The sequence below is a fragment of the Grammomys surdaster genome, unplaced genomic scaffold, assembly GCF_004785775.1.
Source record: "Grammomys surdaster isolate TR1022 unplaced genomic scaffold, NIH_TR_1.0 139, whole genome shotgun sequence".
NCBI lineage: Eukaryota > Metazoa > Chordata > Mammalia > Rodentia > Muridae > Grammomys > Grammomys surdaster.
This window is the reverse complement of record NW_021604597.1, coordinates 1,791,206-1,809,400: the sequence shown is the minus strand read 5'-3', so window position 1 is coordinate 1,809,400 and position 18,195 is coordinate 1,791,206. Positions and strand designations below refer to the sequence as shown.

The 18,195-nt window shown below is 42.2% G+C and overlaps 1 protein-coding gene across 5 annotated transcripts in view; it reads left to right on the top strand.

Moving 5' to 3' along the window:
- Positions 1–18,195, top strand: part of Elf2 (E74 like ETS transcription factor 2) — an 86,861-nt gene that overhangs the window by 23,965 nt on the left and 44,701 nt on the right. For 4 of the 5 annotated variants that reach the window (XR_003710890.1, XM_028763556.1, XM_028763557.1 and 1 more), the window contains exon 4: positions 8,670–8,835. Coding sequence is in view for 3 of the 5 variants with exons in the window: in XM_028763556.1 (XP_028619389.1) it covers positions 8,670–8,835 (166 nt within the window). In the remaining 2 variants the exon portion in view is untranslated. Of the gene's footprint in view, positions 1–8,669; positions 8,836–17,492; positions 17,596–18,195 lie in introns of those variants that run through there. The other variant, XM_028763561.1, reaches the window with a different exon arrangement.

Genomic DNA, 18,195 nt, shown 5'->3' with positions numbered 1-18,195 from the left:
GGCTAAATTAGCTCTAGAGTTAAGGATAATAGTTGGACTTTAACCTTAAAAATTGGTTCAGTGGTAGGGGTGTAGGTATCTAGTCTGTACAAGACCCCAGGCAAGCTCCCTGGTATTGCTCCCTGCTCTCTACCTGAAAAAGTTGATCCATACATAACTGTTCACTATAATATTCTTTTTTTTTTTTTTTTTTTTTTTTTTTTTTTGAGACAGGGTTTCTCTGTATAGCCCTGGCTGTCCTGGAACTCACTCTGTAGACCAGGCTGGCCTCGAACTCAGAAATCCGCCTGCCTCTGCCTCCCAAGTGCTGGGATTAAAGGCGTGCGCCACCACCGCCTGGCTCACTATAATATTCTTAAAGCAAAGAAGTAAGTGAAATGTGTCATCTATTAATGGAAAGTTTATGTAAACTTTATGAAACATACAGCACTGAAATGTGTACCACCTGAAGAGTTTGTTAAACGATGGTTTACTTTAGAAGCAAGGCATCAGAGTCTGAAGACAGCAATGGGTGGAAGTGTCTTAACAAGCACAGAGAAAAGGAAGGAGAGGAGAAGGGCAGAGAGCAGTGTTCATCCACCACGGTGCCGTCCTAGCTTGGTCTAATGTGTGGCATAGCAGGTTGTATCACTGCTGACACATCTCCTTTCTGAGATGGCGTCTTTATGTTGAGTGCAGGGCTGCCTTGAACGCACCATCCTCTTGTGTCTGTGCTGAATGCTGGGAGTGAAGGTGAGCGTACCCTGGCTTCCTGCCTGGCTCTCAGAATGAGTAGAGCGGAGAGCAAGAGAAAAAAAGATGCGAAGAAATAACAACCATATATTTTGTAAATTTGATAAACCTATAGATGCAATAATTCTGAATACTATGTAAGATAAACCAGAAGTTAGGTAGCAAGAACATCATAATAAAATTGCTCAAAGCCAAATTCAGGGAAAAACTCTTAAGGGTAGCGAGAGGTGAATCTCAGGCAAAGCGAAGACGAGTGTGTGATACTTGAGTTGAAACCTTACAGGTCAGAGGACAAGAGTACCTTCAAAGTGCTGGAGAGATCCTCAGGGCCTTTAAGATGGCCTGGATATGGTTCCTAGCACCTCTGTAGTGGCTCACAACTGTCTGTAAGTACAGTTCTACAGGATCCAGGACCATCCCAGGATGGCATCTCAGGATACCAGGCACACACCAGAAAACATGCAGGCAAAACCCACGTACACGTAAAGTCAAATCTTCCAAAAAATGCTGACAGGGTAAAACCCCTGTTTATAGTTATGTATCTAGTAGCTTGGTGGGTTGGCTCAGCGGCTCCCAATTCCTGGAACCCATAAAGTAGAAAGAAACTCCTGCAGATTGTGTCATGAGCAGGAGTGCGTGCGCGCGCATGCGCGCGCGCGCACACACACACACACACACACACACACACACACAGTCATAATAACTAAAAATCTTAAAGTGAGTTTTCCACCTGAGACAAAGGCTGAGAGAATTTGTCACAAATATACATGAACTATAGAAATATTACAAGTAATTTTTTAGGCAGAAATTAATGATTCCATTTGGAAACTTGGTTTTATGCAAAATGAAGAGACCTGGAGAAATGGTTAGTGTGTGGTGAATATAAAAAAATTTTTTTGAAGAGTAAAGCTGATTGTAAGCACTTAAAATGTGATATAGCTCTCCTAATGTGCTTAGATATATAAAATCTTTGTTTGTTTGAGACAGTGTCTCTTTACATATCCCTGGTTGGCTGGCCTTGAACTATGTAGATTAGGGTGGCCTTGAAGTCAAAGATCTAAGCGTCTCTGCTTCCAGAGTTCTGGGATTAAAGGTGTGTATCACTGCCCAGGTAATTAAACCTAGTTTTTTGATATTAAATGTGGCACGTGTACACAAAATAAATAAAAAACAAATATGTGTAAAGACAATAGAAACAAAAATGTATAGCTGACACATGCCTGTAATCACACGTCTTGGGAAGCCGAGGCAAGAGGACCATTAGTTCTAGGTCACATAGTGAGGCTGTCTCAACAAACCAGACTGCTGTTCCAATAGTTGCATTAAGGAGTTTAAAGGCAGCTGGGCAGGTGGCATACACATTTAATCCCAGCCTTCGGGAGACAGAGGCAAGTGCATCTCTTGAGTTCTAGGACAGCCCAGGGCTGTGTAGAGAGAGAGACCTTGTCTTGAAAAATCAACAATAACAAAAACCAAAATTAAGAGATAAATAAAAAAAAGAAAAATATAATACATATATTGACAAAAGACTGTGCTATCCATTTCCAGTGACTGCAGTGAAATATCTGAGCCTGCACACTTTATAAACTGAAGAGTTGTTTTGTCTCACAGTTCTGGAGGCTCAAGTACACAGGACCAGCTTTTCTTTAGCTCTGATGAAGACATGAGGATGGGTGGTGTCATAATCAAGGAACAAGGTGACCTGACAAGACAGGAACACGCTGTGGCCAGGCCGGGCAAGGCTCATTATTTATAATCCCATCACTGTTACACTGCTTTTCAAGAGAGGCACTTTTTTTTTTTTTTTTTCTTTCGAGACAGGGTTTCTCTGTGAAGCCCTGGCTGTCCTGGAACTCACTCTGTAGACCATGCTAGCCTCGAACTCTGGAACTCAGAAATCCGCCTGCCTCTGCCAAGAGTGGCACTTTTAATGATATGAAAGCCACTGCCATGGAGTCCATCTTTCATTACTTGAACCCATAGATGATACACTTTAACCCGAGTGAAGCTGCAGACATCTTCAGAATATAAAGAACAGCAAGACGAAGGTGGCCTATTAAAATAGGAAGAACAGGGGCTGGGGAGATGGCCCCGTGGCTAGGAAGGCTTGCTGTGCAATCATGAGGACTGGTGTTCAGATCCCAGCACCCACTTAACATGTCTAGCACGTAGGGAGGTGGAGGAAAGAGGCTCACTGCTGCCTGTCGGCTTCCAGACTAGCTGAGAGAACATGAGCTCCAGGTTCAGGGAACCACCCTGCTCTATGTGCACACATAAGAAATAAAAAAAGATAATTTGAATAATTGTATGACTGGCCAATAAACAAAAAAATACAACAAAAAATAAATGGTACAACATTTTTATTGTTTTTAGTTGTTGTTGTTTTTGTTTGTTTTATTTTTTTGAGACAGGGTTTCTCTGTGTAGCCCTGGCTGTCCTGGAACTCACTCTGTAGACCAGGCTGGCCTTGAACTCAGAAATCCACCTGCCTCTGCCTCCCAAGTGCTGGGATTAAAGACGTGTGCCACCACTGCCCAGCTTGGTGCAACATTTTTAACCACTGAGAAAATGCAAATTAGGGCTAGAGAAGTGGCTCAGCGGTTAAGAGCACTTGACTACTCTTCCAGAGGTTCTGAGTTCAATTCCTAGCAACACATGGTGACTCACAACATCTGTAATGGGATCTGATTGCCTCTTCTGGTGTGTCTGAAGACAGAGCACTCATACACATAAAATACATGAATAAATAAGCCTTTAAAAAGAAGAAAAGAAATGCACATTAAATGGTCAAAGATCCTGACACACTCGGGCTAATTGTAGTGTGGTGCCCTGTGTTGGGGAGGATGGACAATTGGGTGCCCAGACATTTCTAATGGGAATGTCAGATAGAGACAATAAGCCTTGGAGACTAGAATTACATCTGGGAAATGAAAGTTAAATTTACAGAGGGCAGCGACAAGTGTCCAAACCTTTTCCTAGGGAAACACTGCTGCCCTTGCAGCTTTAAGTCTTCCCCTCAGAATGGAAGTTTTTCAGAGCACTCTTAGAACAAACAGTACAGTCTCCTGGGGAGATAGCAGGAATAAAGTGTCTGGACCTTGTTGCATCTGTTAGCTCCAGGTTCAGTGGGGGACCCTGCTCAGGAAATGCAGAGATTGGGGGCTGGAGATCTGGGCCAGTGGGTAAGGTGTTAGCATGCAAGCTTGAGACCCTGAATTTGAATCCTCAGATCTGCCATAAAGCTGGCACAGTATGGTGTGACTAATCCTGTTTCTGAAGTGAAATTGGAATCAGAGACTGAGAATCCCCGGACACCCCCCCCAAAAAAAAATAAAAAAAAAAGAACCTGTCAAACAAGGTGAAAACAGGGACCAACAGCTGAGGTTGTCTTTAGACCTCCATGTGTGAGCGATGGCAGGTACAGATACACAAACACAAGTAAGGTGGAGATGGATGAAGGCTCCACATGGATGTACACATACAGAAATCTGTGTGTGAACATGCAGCCCTCTGCAGGAAAACCGGTTAGGCTTGAGCTTCAGATAAGCAACATCTTCCTGAACATTATGTGGGTTGTTGATATATTAACATACATATATTGGTCATATATGTATGGCTAACTAAATGTAGTCATAATTGGATATCCTGTGTTTTTCTTTGCTAAGTCTAGCAACCCTAGCCTACAGAGAACTAGGCAGGCTGTATCAAGACCCACTGAGTTGGAGTTTCTCATCTATTTTAATGTTTGCTGTAGTGAGTTGAGTAAAATAATCGTAAGAAGATAGTGAATGGGTTACCTATTTCTCACCTTCCTTTCTCCAGTAATAAATATCTCCTCTAAACAGTAGATAGATAGCACACTTTGAATTCTCCGTCATTTGTTGGCCAGAACTCATGAACTCACTTGCTGTCAGATGTGTTCAGTATGTGAATAACTGCTGTTAGAATCTGTCGTGTTGCTTTCTAAGCAGCAGGTACTTAAATTCTGCATCCTGTGATGTGATGTCTTTGAGGACTTAAGGTGTAACGTTTGCTGTCTAACAATCTCACTGTCCAGCCGACAAGTCGGATACGTACTTACAATAGAAAGCCCTGCATGGATGGCATTGATGTTAGGCAAACACCTTGTGTCAGGAGGACTTTGAATAGAAAATGTCCTTTTCAGGGATTAAAAAATGAAAAGCCTTTAGCAGAGGGAAAGGATTTGGACAGACGTGGAAGCTACAAAATGACAGGAGGACACGTCCTGGGAAGGTTTATGTTTGGGAACTAAGTCACACACGCACACAGCTTGTGTGCAGTAATGCAGGAAAGAAGCTAGTAGAGGTGGTGGGTGGTTTGTGTGTGTGTGTGTTTTTGTTTTGTTTTGTTTATTTCAAGACAGGGTTTCTCTGTGTAGCCTTGGCTGTCCTGGAACTTATTATGTAGACCAGGCTGGCCTCAAACTCAGACATCTGCTAGCCTCTGCTTCTCGTGCTGGGAACAAAGGCGTGCATCATCACCACCTGGCTTAAAACTTTTTTTTTTTTGTTTTTGTTTTTGTTTTTGAGACAGGGTTTCTCTGTGTAGTTCTGGCTGTCCTGGAACTTACTCTGTAGACCAGGCTGGCCGCGAACTCAGAAATCCGCCTGCCTCTGCCTCCCAGCATGGACTCTGAAGTGCGTGACAGTATTTGTGGGTAGGGATTGCAGGAGTCTGGACGCTGCATGGCTTTGATATACAATCACAAGTAGCCATATGTAGATTCTACCAGCCATAAGGGGAAGGACTCTTTTGGCAGTTTCACAAGTTCCCGAGGAATGCTGGCTGCTATCTGACCACCAGAAATCCTCCTGTAGTTCAGCTTGAGTGCATTCCTGGGCATATGGACTTCCTGAGACTTAACAGAAGTCATCTGGGCTACATAGTTAGTTCAAAACCAGCGTGTGGCGCAACCTAGAGAAGCCTATGTCTGTGTAGCCCTGGCTGTCCTGGAACTCACTTTGTAGACCAGGCGGGCCTGGAGCTACGAGGGATCTGCCTGCCTCTGCCTCCTGAGTGCTGAGTGTGTGCTCATGCACCCACTAGAGCATCTTTTAGAGAAGTATAAAAAGTAAGGATCTGTGAAAACTTAGCTTTTATCTAAAATTCTAATACAAAAACATTTAAGCCCCTCCCCAGTGGTTCAGGAAAGGGACTATTAGATAACCTAGGCACGATCTGAGAGGATGGCGCTAGCTAGAGTCGTGACAGGAGAAGAGCGTTCGGACAGAGGGATTGTGCAGAAGTCTGGCCTTGAGTATTTTGTGCCATGACAAGTGTGAACTTTTCTTTTCTCTTGCGTGGAGTGATGGGAAGTTCACAGTATAAAGCCGTCTGGTGCTTCTAAGATACAGTATAGTTGGGACCGTGGCATGTGGCAAGTATGTATCTGTAGTCCCAGCTCTTTGGAGGAAGATTGCTTAAGTTCTGGAGCTTGAGACCAGCCTGGGCGACATAGTGAGCCTGTTCTCTGAAAGGGAAAAAAATACTGTAAAAATTTCAGAGGAAGGAAGTAATTCTAACTCCCTTGTATAAATAACCAGTGCTTGGGTCAGCATAAACTCAGTGCTGCTTAGCGTGTTGCTGTCTCTTGCTGGTGAATAGAGAACTCGGGAGTCTTTCCTGGTCCATGCTCCCCAGTACAGTTAGAGGATGTTGCAGTGGCTATAAGGTTCAGCTGGGAGTGCAGATGGCAGAGCTGTTAGTTTCCACGGTTGGGAGTGGCATTTTCTGTTACCTCTCTTTCTCTCGTATCTATCTCTTTATGAGTTCAGTTAAAGAGCTCGACTCATATTCTGTCCTATCCCAAATAGGAAATTGTTAGTCAATGGGCATTTCCTTAAATTTTTTTTTCAGTGTATTTTACAAATTAAATTTTTGGTGAAGTGTTTTAAAGACAATGAAGCACACATAAATATATGCATTTTAAGAATAAGACTGGGAGTATGAGGCAGTATGATCATGAGTTCAAGGCCAACTTGAGATACATATCATGACCGTGTCTCAAAAAAACGGCACAGAAACCCCAATCATCCAGATACTAGTAAAAGCCAAGAAAATTGCCCCCAGTACATTACTGTCCTTCAGGTTCGACGGAGTAATTGCTGGCGTTTTGTTTGTTTGTTTGCCCAGGGTGGTCTAGAATGTGATGTGTATGTGCCGATGCCTCTGACCTTATCCCCACCGATATGCACTGGGATTATATATCACTATGTTGAGCGAAGATTGCAAGTGTTTTAGAAGTAGAACTGTGCCCCTCTCCTGTATCCCATCTTTGTTTTCAGAAGTGTCATCCTTATATACGTTGTCATTTCTATACCTTTCTTTATAGTTCAGCATCTATGATAATGCTCCCGAGCAGGGAATTGTTTATTTTGTAAAGCATGACTCAGTTCCAGGCTGAGTTAGTATCATCACAGGGCAGCCTGAGGTCATCGGGTCATCAGGAAGTGCTTCAGCATGGGCTTGTTGGTTCTGCAGATATACGGTTGGATAAAGGGTTCTGTTCTGTTGTTTGTGTGGGTAGGATTGTGGTGGCTTCCCCCACTGTGAGGTTGATCACTCATCTCAGGCATCAGGGCAAGGTCGAGTGAGTACATATGCATTAAGGCAAGGCCAATGTGGTAGCAATCTGGACCAGGCTCTCCATGGCGTTGTGTCCTCAGGAAGAATGCCACTGTTTATACGTCCTGTCAGAGGAGACACTTCACATGTGGCCCCTTTACATTTTCTATAGGTAGCCTTTTCAGTCATTGACAACAGGATCTGTGGGGAGGTGGAATGTCATGGTGGAAAGAAAGGTTTGAGAGCAGAATTGTTTGTCTCTTGGTGACCAGGACACAGAGGAGTTTCAGACAGGAGAGGGGATCAAGAGGTATTTACTATTCAAGGGTGTGTGCCTCCAGTGACCCTCTTCCTCTACTTCCCAAGTCACACCTTTCCGCTGTAGTCTGTTCAAAGTTTGAATCTACCTGAGGGTCAAGCCATTTTCTGTGCCAGAGCCCTCATGATCAAACTGTTTCTGGAAACACTCCTACAGATACAGCTAGGGAGGAGACTTATTAATAGTCTTTTACATGTCCCTCAGTCCAGTCAAGTTGACAATCAAGATTGATGTAGTCCCGACCTGTTGGTTTTTAAGTGCCGGTGCAGCAGACATCCTGGAGATATCTTAGCCTTCTAAAAACTTGCTCTTGTCTTCCTCTTGTGTTGGGTTGGCTCTGGCTTGTACCTTAAACTCTTTGTTAAGTTTATATATTTGCTTTTTTAATGGCTCAAGGCTGTGAGTTTGATCCCAGAACTATTATAAAACAAAAGCTTCTCATCTGAAACATGTTTTATACTTTGATCAACTCAGGGTGCTTCTTCCAGCTTCTGTGGATGCTCTGTTGTTCTAAACTGTTCTTTTCAAAGTGTCTGGTGCTGTCTGTGGCCTTGTCACTGCGCAGTATGCTGCTTTTCGACTCTTGACTTGCTGTTAGGCTGTGACTTTCTTGCGTCTGATACCCGTTCACACACCTTTCCTTCTTCCCAGGGTTTGTTGTTCTTGGCTCTTTTTGTTTGGTGCAGCATCTGTGTTCCTTAGTGTAAGACTTAAAACGAAATCTCTGACCTTTGTTTTAGTGAGCTTTCACAAAAAAGTAAAGTATGCATGCTTTGAATTTATCTCTTAACCTACGAGCCCTGATTATCTGTCTCTTAAGACTTTAAAAGCCTATAGCAGCCAGGTTCTCCATTTCTTTGTTTTATACATATCTATCTATCTATCTATCTATCTATCTATCTATCTATCTATCATCTATCTATCACATGAAAGACACTGTGTGGACTGAATGATATTGTGTGAATCCAATTCAGAACTAAACCCAGAATTGTTCAACAAAAAACTTGATTATTCTTTTACTTTGCTCTTGTAGGGAGGCGACACTGTCCCTGAATATCCAGCAGTGATTGTGGAGCCCGTCCCCAGTGCGAGGTTAGAGCAGGGCTATGCTGCCCAGGTGCTGGTGTATGACGACGAGACTTACATGATGCAGGATGTGGCAGAAGAACAAGAAGTTGAGACGGAGAATTCAGAAACAGGTAGACATCGCAGTCTTTGTTACCTACAGCTCTTAACTTTTAACAAGTTACCTATTTTATGTATAAAGATGTTTTGCCTGCATGTATGTCTGTACTATGTGTGCAGTGCCCACGGCAGCTAAAAGAGGGTGTTGGATCCCCTGAACTGAGTTAAAGATGGTTGTGAACCACCATGTGGGTGCTGGGAACCCAACCTAGGTCCTCTGGAAGAGCAGCCAGCGTTCTTAACTGCTGAGCCATCTCTCCAACCCCATAAGTTGTTTTGTAAGCTTCAGTATTACTATTTATTGTTGGGGAATCTTTTACTGAAGAACCTATTTTAAAATGCCATTTAGCATAGAATGGATATTGGTGTAAAAATATTTGTTTAAAGAGAGTTTATATAAGTGTAATAGAGTCCTATGTTATATATACAACAGCCTTAAAAGTTGCTTTATTTTTTTGTAACTATAGATATTCGCTAGTTATTATTTACTTATAAAAATCAGTAGGTTAGTATACAAGAGTGCTATTTTCTAATTAAAAACATGAGGATAGTATTCTCTCTCTAACTGGTTTAGCCCTTCTTTGAATCAGCATTGCTGGAGCAGTACTGTTTTTTCAAGCATCTCTGCCTGTCGGATTCCTCTTTTTCTCTCTTCTTAGACATCCTGGTGTTTCTATTAGTGTGTATTTTGTCATCTATGTGTGCATTTGGGGATTAGTTCATGTAATTCTTAGGGAAATCTTTTTGGTTTTGCTATGACCATGAAGAAAAATTTCCCTAAATCATTTTAGTGACTTACATAGTAGTAACCAAAAAATCATAGTCTGGTAATGTTTTGGAAAAATTCTTATACGTTTGCAATCTAAGAAATTCTTTCTTTCTTACTCTCCCCTTCTTTCTTTCTTTCTTTCTTTCTTTCTTTCTTTCTTTCTTTCTTTCTTTCTTTCTCTTTCTTTCTCTCATGTGTGTAGTTCAGAAGACAGCTTGTGGGAATCTCTTCTTTCCTTCTATTATGTGAGTCTCATGGAAGGAACTCAGTTGTTCATTAGTGCTTTTACACATTGAGACTTCTAATGGGCTGGAAAATTCTTAAATATTTAGATGTATTTCTACAAATGTAGCAAACTCTCCCAGTTCCTTTTGAGTGTTGTCTGCCATCTTTTAGTTCCAAGGAGCCCAGTGGAGTAGTGCCCTCTTACATACTGCTAGCTGTTAGTCTCAAGTTGTTCTCCAGTTTCATTCTTTTATTGAGCTTAGCGATTAGGAACTCTTGTTCTTCCAGGCAAGGCTGATGTGCCAGCAAAACTCCGGGGAAGCGCAGACTGGTTCATCTGATGACAGGAAGCCGTGCACTTCCCAAAGACTTGATGATGTGTGTGGAGTGATGCTTTGCTTGCTCTAGAGGATGACACTTTTTTTTGAGCGTTTTCCTGGCTGAAGGGAGAAGTGTTGGTCTAAGGATGTCTTTTCTTCTTTAAAAAAATTAAGTCATTATTACTACGTGTATTAATTTTATGTGTAGGCTGTTTCACCTGCAGAAGCTAGAAGTGGGCATTGGATGCCCTGGAACTGATGGATGCCCACATTACAGATGGTTGTGAGCTGGTATGTGAGTGTTGGGACTTGAACGTGGGTCTTCTGGAGGAACAGGAAGCACTAGTCATCTCTCTAGACCCGAGTTTTCCTCAAATGATTGATTTTTGTATCAAGTTGAAAACTTTAAAAAAATGAAAACAACCGTATAGGATTTGCACAAGTAGCTACATCAGGGTGCTCAGTGTATACAATGCCAGAGCAGGTTGACAAATGTTACTGTGTACTTGATAATAAGTTCTTCACTAATTTCAGTTCATTCCGTTAAAGTAATTTTGAATTAGAAATGAATGTAACCTAGTTAAGGGGTCCTGAGGGTGATGTCCATTCATAGGACAGAGATGTTAATGCTTGTGATGGGAAGAGGAGGCTTGGAGCTGGGCCGGGCGTGGTGCGGGCGTGGTGCGGGCGTGGTGCGCAGCTGTAACCCCACTACTCCAGAGGCTGCCGCTCCAGGGGCTGCGGGTTAAAGGTCAGCCTGGGCTTAGTGTGCCACACATGGAGAAAAACCAGTTGTTCTTGCAATTACTTTTGACAAGTTGTATTTTAATACTTAATACTATCTTATTTTGAGGGTCTCCCTGGCACCCTTCGCAGGCCTTGAACTTGGTACAGGCACATTGCTTCTGTCTCTGGAGAGCTGGGATGATCTGTATGTTCCACTGTATCCTGCATGCTCTCAGTACTATTCCTTAGATCAGTTTTCTTGAACAGTAGAAGGAAATGCTAGTCCAGTCACTTAATATTACTCTAAAATGGTAAAGTTTCTTCAGAATGTCACTTTACATGTTCATTTGCTTTGATTTTTTTAAAAAATTTTTATATTTTTATTTATATGGATACACTGTTGCTGTCTTCAGACACACCAGAAGAGGGCATCAGATCCCATTACAGATGGTTTTGAGCCATCATGTGGTTGCTGGGAATTGAACTCAGGACCCCTGGAAAGAGCAGCCAGTGCTCTTAACCGCTGAGCCATCTCTCCAGCCCTCATTTGCTTTCTTGATCATGAGTTTTAATGACTTTACAAATATTATTAGTGGCCATAGGTTATTTTTTGTAATCTGAGCTTGAGTTTGTTTCTTCACACTTTAAGTGGATTCTACTTCTTACAGAGCATGGACAGATGGGTAAGGGTCGCCATGGCTTAGCTGAGTCTGTTTCCACTTGCTGGTGGATTAGGATGGGGGGTCATTTCTTGTAGTATTAAAAGTTTGTAACTGTAATTCTAAACATGTAGATGTTTGAAAAGAAACGGGCTGAGAAGAAATGGAAAGGAACACAAGGTCTCCATGTTTACGTGTGACTTGGGAATTAAGACTATACAATAAGAGTTGCTCAGTTGGCTCCGTGGGTACTGGGGCTTGTCAAGCCTGGCACTCTGATCCCCAGGACCTGTGGTGAGCTGTAAGGAAAGGCCTGGCTCCACACAGTTGTTCTCTGATCTCCAGATGTGCACCGTGGCATGGGAGAATATGCACACACGCATCGTGAACACATACAAGTTAAAAAATATATAGAATAGGATTTCCTTGTACAAGTTTTGGAAATATTTTCTAGACTCCTTTTAAACTATAATTCATTCATTCTGTCTCTCTTCTCCCTCTGTCTCTCTGTCTCTCTCTCTCTGTCTTTCTCTCTCTCTCTGTCTCTCTCTCTGTCTCTCTCTCTCTCTCTGTCTCTGTCTCTCTCTCTCTCTCTCTGTGTGTGTGTGTGTGTGTGTGTGTGTGTTTTGAGACAGAATCTCTTAGTGTAGCTGTCTTAGAAGACCACCTGGCCTCCAGGTCACAGAGATCCTCCTGCCTCTGCCTCCTGAGTCTTGGGATTAAAGTAGTGCACCACTACACCTGGATTATGATTCATATTTTATCAGCCTAAAATCATAGTTAATTTAACTTGTTCTTTCAGCTCTGGTGGTCACATTGAAGTTTTTCTTCTTTTATTCCTCTATACCTTATATGTCTGTGCCAGAAACACTATCCTCATTATTAAGCAGGTTGGAGTGGATAGGTTCATGCCCCTTTATTATTTTGTATGTAACAGGACTCTCCTTTTGATCGTAATTTTGGTCTCTTTTGCTTATCTTTCTTTTAGAAAGCTCCATTTTTTTCTGTGAGTTTAGTGGCGATACTAATATCCTCTTAAATATTGTAGGAGAAACTGAGACTGTAAAACTTTTCGCAGAGGTGTATTCATCTCACCACAACAAGAGATGATCACAAGCAGCTGTGAGGATGCTGAAGATTAGTAATGACACAGAGTCTTTAGGAGCAGCCGTAGGCTGTGGGGGGTGGGCTTGTCTGGGGAGGGCCTTGAAATAACTCCCAGGGCCATTCACTTCCATAGCATAGTCTGCTGACAGGTGGGCATGATGAGAGGGGGGCGCTTATTGAATTCTCTACAGAGACTTTTCATGTTTACCTGAAAATATATAGATATGAAGTAAGTTTTATTGACTGTCAAGAGTTAGAAATTAAGCAGATAAAGCAGCTGCAAGCTCTTTTACAGGCTCTTGGGGAGGAAACACTACCATGGACCTCGTATCTCTGGATAGAGGACGGATTCTGAACATAGGCCAGGATGTAGCCTTGTGGTAAAGTGTTTATCTAGCGTGCGCAAGGCCTTAGGTTCAACCTCAAGTACCACACGTAAATAACCAGATACCATATGGATAGGATGTCGGGGAAGAGGCAGGAAAGCTGGCTCCTGTGACTTGAAAGGTGACTTGAGTAATTGAAGTAGTGGCCATAGGAACAGTGGGCTCCATACGTGTCATCCCAGTCAAATGTAACCTGATCCCAGACAAGGGAGGGGCGGGAATACTCCACACAACAAGAGATGGTGACATCCCGGAGAGATGAAGGAAAGATGGTTTTAAGAAGCAAATGATCTTAATCGTCAGGTTTGATTTTGAGTTGAGGTAAAGTATCTAAGAAGAAATATGTAGGTATTTACAGATGCACCGGAGTATCCAGGATTTCATCACAAAGAAAATGGCTAACTTACGGGAAGTCTTAGTAAAAGAAAGCACAGTATGGAAGAGGGGGAGGAGGGCAGTGCTCAGCACTCTACCACAGAGCTGTTTCTGTTCTTGGCTCCAGGGCTCAGGGGAGGGCCTAGCTATACAACTAACTCAAATGTGGAGAAGGAGTCACCGTGGCCAAAGCTGGGACCTTGGTGAAGGATGCTCCTGGTTGCATGTCAGTGCCACAGTGAGGGGCCAGGTGACATCTCCTAGTCTACTCTCCCCTTTTCTAGTCCCTGCCGAGTCTCTCCACCGCATAAGCCCAGTCTGAAGCTGTGTCAGCCCCATTGATGCAGCTGCTCTCCTCGGGTGGAAAAGCTAGGGCGGATGGAAGCTGCCTAGTGTAACTGCTGCCCAGTGACCAAAGGATAGAGACAGATTTGGGAATCATCCTCACTGACGCCTGTTAGACCAGAAAAGGCACTGCAGAATGTCCCTATGGACGTGGATAAGAAAATGACATACAGGGCTGGAGAGATGGCTCAGTGGTTAAGAGCACTGACTGCTCTCCTAAAGAAAGGTCCTGAGTTCAATTCCCAGCAACCACATGGTGGCTCACAACCATCTGTAATGGGATCTGATGCCCTCTTCTGTTATGTCTGAAGACAGCTACAATGGACTGTTGCTACATGAAAAAATAAATACATCTTTAAAAAAAAGAAAGAAAGAAAAAGAAAATGACATACAGTTAAATAATTACTTTTAGAAATGTTTGTAATTTGAAAAGCACGAAGAATTTTAAAAGCAAATACGAGAGAGTGTCCTGGGTGACAGAGTTGAAGTATCTTTCTTTGGCAGGAAAGAGTACTGCCTTTGTTTGCCTGCCTCTGCCTTCAGTTCTCCTCCATATCACTCACTTGGCAATGTTTAAACTTTTCAGAGTATTTCACTTTTATAAAATAGAAATTCAAGACCGTAAGGACTTTCATGAAAGAAATGCTTACAGGACTATTCTTGAACAAGTCTTCCTTTGACTTCATTAGCAGCTTTTTTATGTCTCCAAGTTTGACAGGTCTGTAGTGTATTCAGTCAGAACATTTAACTTTGCTTACATCTATTGTATTTCCTTTCATTTACACACTTAAAAAGAAAAGGAAAAAAAGAAAAAGAAAAAAAAAACCAAAGAAATACATACTTCAGCAAGCATTTTTCCTTGTCATTCTTCCTTGGCTCACTGCACTTGTCAGCCAGCCTACAGCTAGCTCACTGTACCTGTCAGTCAGCCTACAGCTCACTGCACCTGTCAGTCAGCCTGCAGCTCACTGCACCTGTCAGTGAGCCTGCAGCTAGCTCACTGTACCTGTCAGTCAGCCTACAGCAGCCTACAGCTCACTGCACCTGCCAGTCAGCCTACAACTCACTGCACCTGTCAGTCAGCTTACAACTCACTGTACCTGTCAGTCAGCCTACAGCTCACTGTACCTGTCAGTCAGCCTACAGCTCACTGTTCCTGTCAGTCAGCCTACAGCTCACTGCACTTGTCAATCAGCCTACAGCTCACTGTACCTGTAGGTCAGCCTACAGCTCACTGTACCTGTCAGTCAGCCTACAGCTCACTGTTCCTGTCAGTCAGCCTACAGCTCACTGCACCTGTCAGTCGGCCTACAACTCATTGCACCTGTCAGTCAGCCTACAGCTCACTGCACTTGTCAATCAGCCTACAGCTCACTGTACCTGTAGGTCAGCCTACAGCTCACTGTACCTGTCAGTCAGCCTACAGCTCACTATACCTGTCAGTCAGGCTACAGCTCACTGTACCTGTCAGCCTACAGCTCACTGTACCTGTCAGTCAGCCTACAATTCACTGAACCTGTCAGTCAGCCTACAGCTCACTGCACCTGTCAGTCAGCCTGCAGCTCACTGTACCTGTCAGTCAGCCTACAGCTCACTGCACCTGTCAGTCAGCCTGCAGCTCACTGCACCTGTCAGTCAGCCTGCAGCTCACTGCACCTGTCAGTCAACCTGCAGCTCACTGTGCTGGACAGCCATCCAACTACAGCTCACTTTGCTTGTCAGCCATCGTACTGCTCTTTGTTTGCTAGATTTCAAAGTCCAGTCTTCTGCCAAGCTCAGTGGCCCAGTCATCCAGGAGTGCATCCTTTGTGGTAACTCTACTCTCCTGGCTCTCTTCCTTCCTGCCTTCCACAAGGAGTTTTCAAAACATACTGAGCTTCCTCTTCTGTTTCCTCACCTGTAATATGCTTAGCACTTTCTGTTCTAGGCCCATGTACCTGAGACTTTGTATAGTTGTAATTTTCTACATTACACTCTTCTGACCTTCCATTATGCTACCCGGATTCAGTTACTTCCTTATGTTGTTCTTATATGTGAAGATAAAATTAACCTTGAAATTGTGTGTGGTGGGTTTTTCTGTGTGTCTGTGTGTGTTGGGTTTTGTGTGCGCGTGTGTTGAACATGTGAAAGGTAGTCAGGAAATACAAAGCACTATAGTTTGAAGTTAATATCTTAGTGAAGGACCATTTTATGGCCAGATGTGGTGAAACTTGCCTGTAGTCTCAGGACATGGGAAGCTGAGGCAGGAGGATGGTGACTGAATCCAGCCTGGACTACATGGAGCCAGACCCAGTTTCAGACAAGTAAATGAAGGAAAGAAAGAAAAGGGGGAAATAATATATATTTATATATAAAATTTTATATAAAGTCTTCAGTATTTCGTTGTTGAATGACCTAATGTTACTCAGAATTTTGAAAGTCATCCAAAAATTCCTGGACATGATCATATATATATACCATTGATTTTTCAATAATTTTTGATCATACCTAAGTTTGATTTTTTTTTCTTTTTACAGTAAGAGCAATGGAAAAATTAGGAAATATTACAAAGAATAAACAAACTGAAAGTCATCACTATCAGTGAGACACACTGCTACTTTTAAAGCTCTAAATAATACAATTTTAGCATTGGCATGGATTAATGTTTTAAAAATTAATATTATTATTTGATATGTCTTATGCTGCCCAGGTTGGCTCCAAACCATGGACTCCAGTAGTCCTGCCTCAGCTTCCCATGCAGCTGGGACACTTACCTGTGCTGCCGTGCTCAGCGGAGTGCTGCTGTTTGAAGTTGTCGTGTTATTTTCTTCTAGTTGTTCTTTGAATACATCATGAGTAGATCTGGTGATCTTCAGTTTTTTTAAGGCTCCTCCATCTCTCCTTTGAGTAGTCGTGGAGAGACTTTGCTTTGTATTCAGCCACCAAGGCATAAAAAGTTATCCTCATACTTAATTACTAAGAAACTTAAAAAAAAAATTTGTTTTTATGAGCTGGCATGATGGCTCAGTGGGTAAAGGTGCTTGCCACCACAAGCCTGACACCTGAGTTTGATCCCTGGGACCCACATGGCGGAGTGAAAGAATAGACCCTTGAAGGTTAACAATCTGACTTCCATAGCTTGTCCTGACACATGCATACCCACATACACACTCACAAATGTACAACAAATATATTTAAAACTGTTTTTTTTTAATATTTAAAAAATTTTTTTTCCCCTTCCCTTCTCCCTCTTGCTCTAGCCCCACTCGCTCTGGCCTAAAGAATTCTATTTATTTATTATATGTAAGTACACTGTAGTTGTCTTCAGACAACCCATAAGAGGGCATCAGATCTCATTATGGATGGTTGTGAGCCACCATGTGGTTGCTGGGATTTGAACTCATGACCTCCAGAAGAGCAGTCAGTGCTCTTAACTGCTGAGCCATCTCTCCAGCCCTTAAAACTGTTTTAGTGAGCAACAAAAAACTGTATTTAAAGATTAGTTGAAATTTAGAAGAATTAAGATTTTTTAAATGTAATTTAACAAGAAAGCAATGGTTACTTTTTAATAAATGAAAGTAAAGTTTTATAAGCACAGTTTGAAAAAATAAAGTCAGATTTCTTTATTGAACTATCAGAAGCCGGATTTCTGTCTTGAAGACTCTTATGATGAGTCTGACTTTATGATGAGCTGTGATAACTTCCGTATTTGTTATACCATCAGAAATCCTCCCTGTGGCACAAAAGGACTCTTTTAATTAGAAAATATTGTTGCCACAGGGAGGTAGAAGATCGACTTGAGAAACTGGGGACCTGGAAAGGAGCCCCAGTCCTAGGATCACCTGAAGGTGAGACAGATTGAGCCAGGAGGAAGACAATGCTGGTAGGTTGGCTTTTAATTTATTAAGAATGTTTATGGTGTTATATTTCATTACAATTGTTTCATCTACTTTATCATATTTGTATTTAAAGAATGACAAAAATTCCTCCTTAAGAAGACATAATAAAGTAGTATTTTTTCATCTAAGCAGTTTCCTTCCCACATTGTCCCCTCATCTTTCATAAGTTCCAGGACAGTCTGAGGCCTTGAAGCTGCACTCAAGAAAGACCTCTTCTCTCCCAGCTGTTGTTTGCATATTCTTCCAATACAGACTTTTCTAAGTCCTTTAAAATGTTTTCTTTCAATTGTCTGTTTTCTCGGGGTTGGTAAAACATAAATCTCAAAGTTAATTGAGTTTTCTTTCTGGAATTAACTGTATAATTTTACTGTGACTAAAGTTATCTAGAAAGCATTATTGGAGAAAAGCTTTAATATTTTAATATCTATGTTTCATTTAGTCTAAGGCCATCAGTAGTAGTTAAAAACCATTACTTTTATACCAATAGAGGAAGAAGATGCTTCCAATTTACACACAGTAAGAGACTATCCAATTCAGAGATTGTACAGTGTGAATAACTGCATCACAGAATTAGTGAAATATGA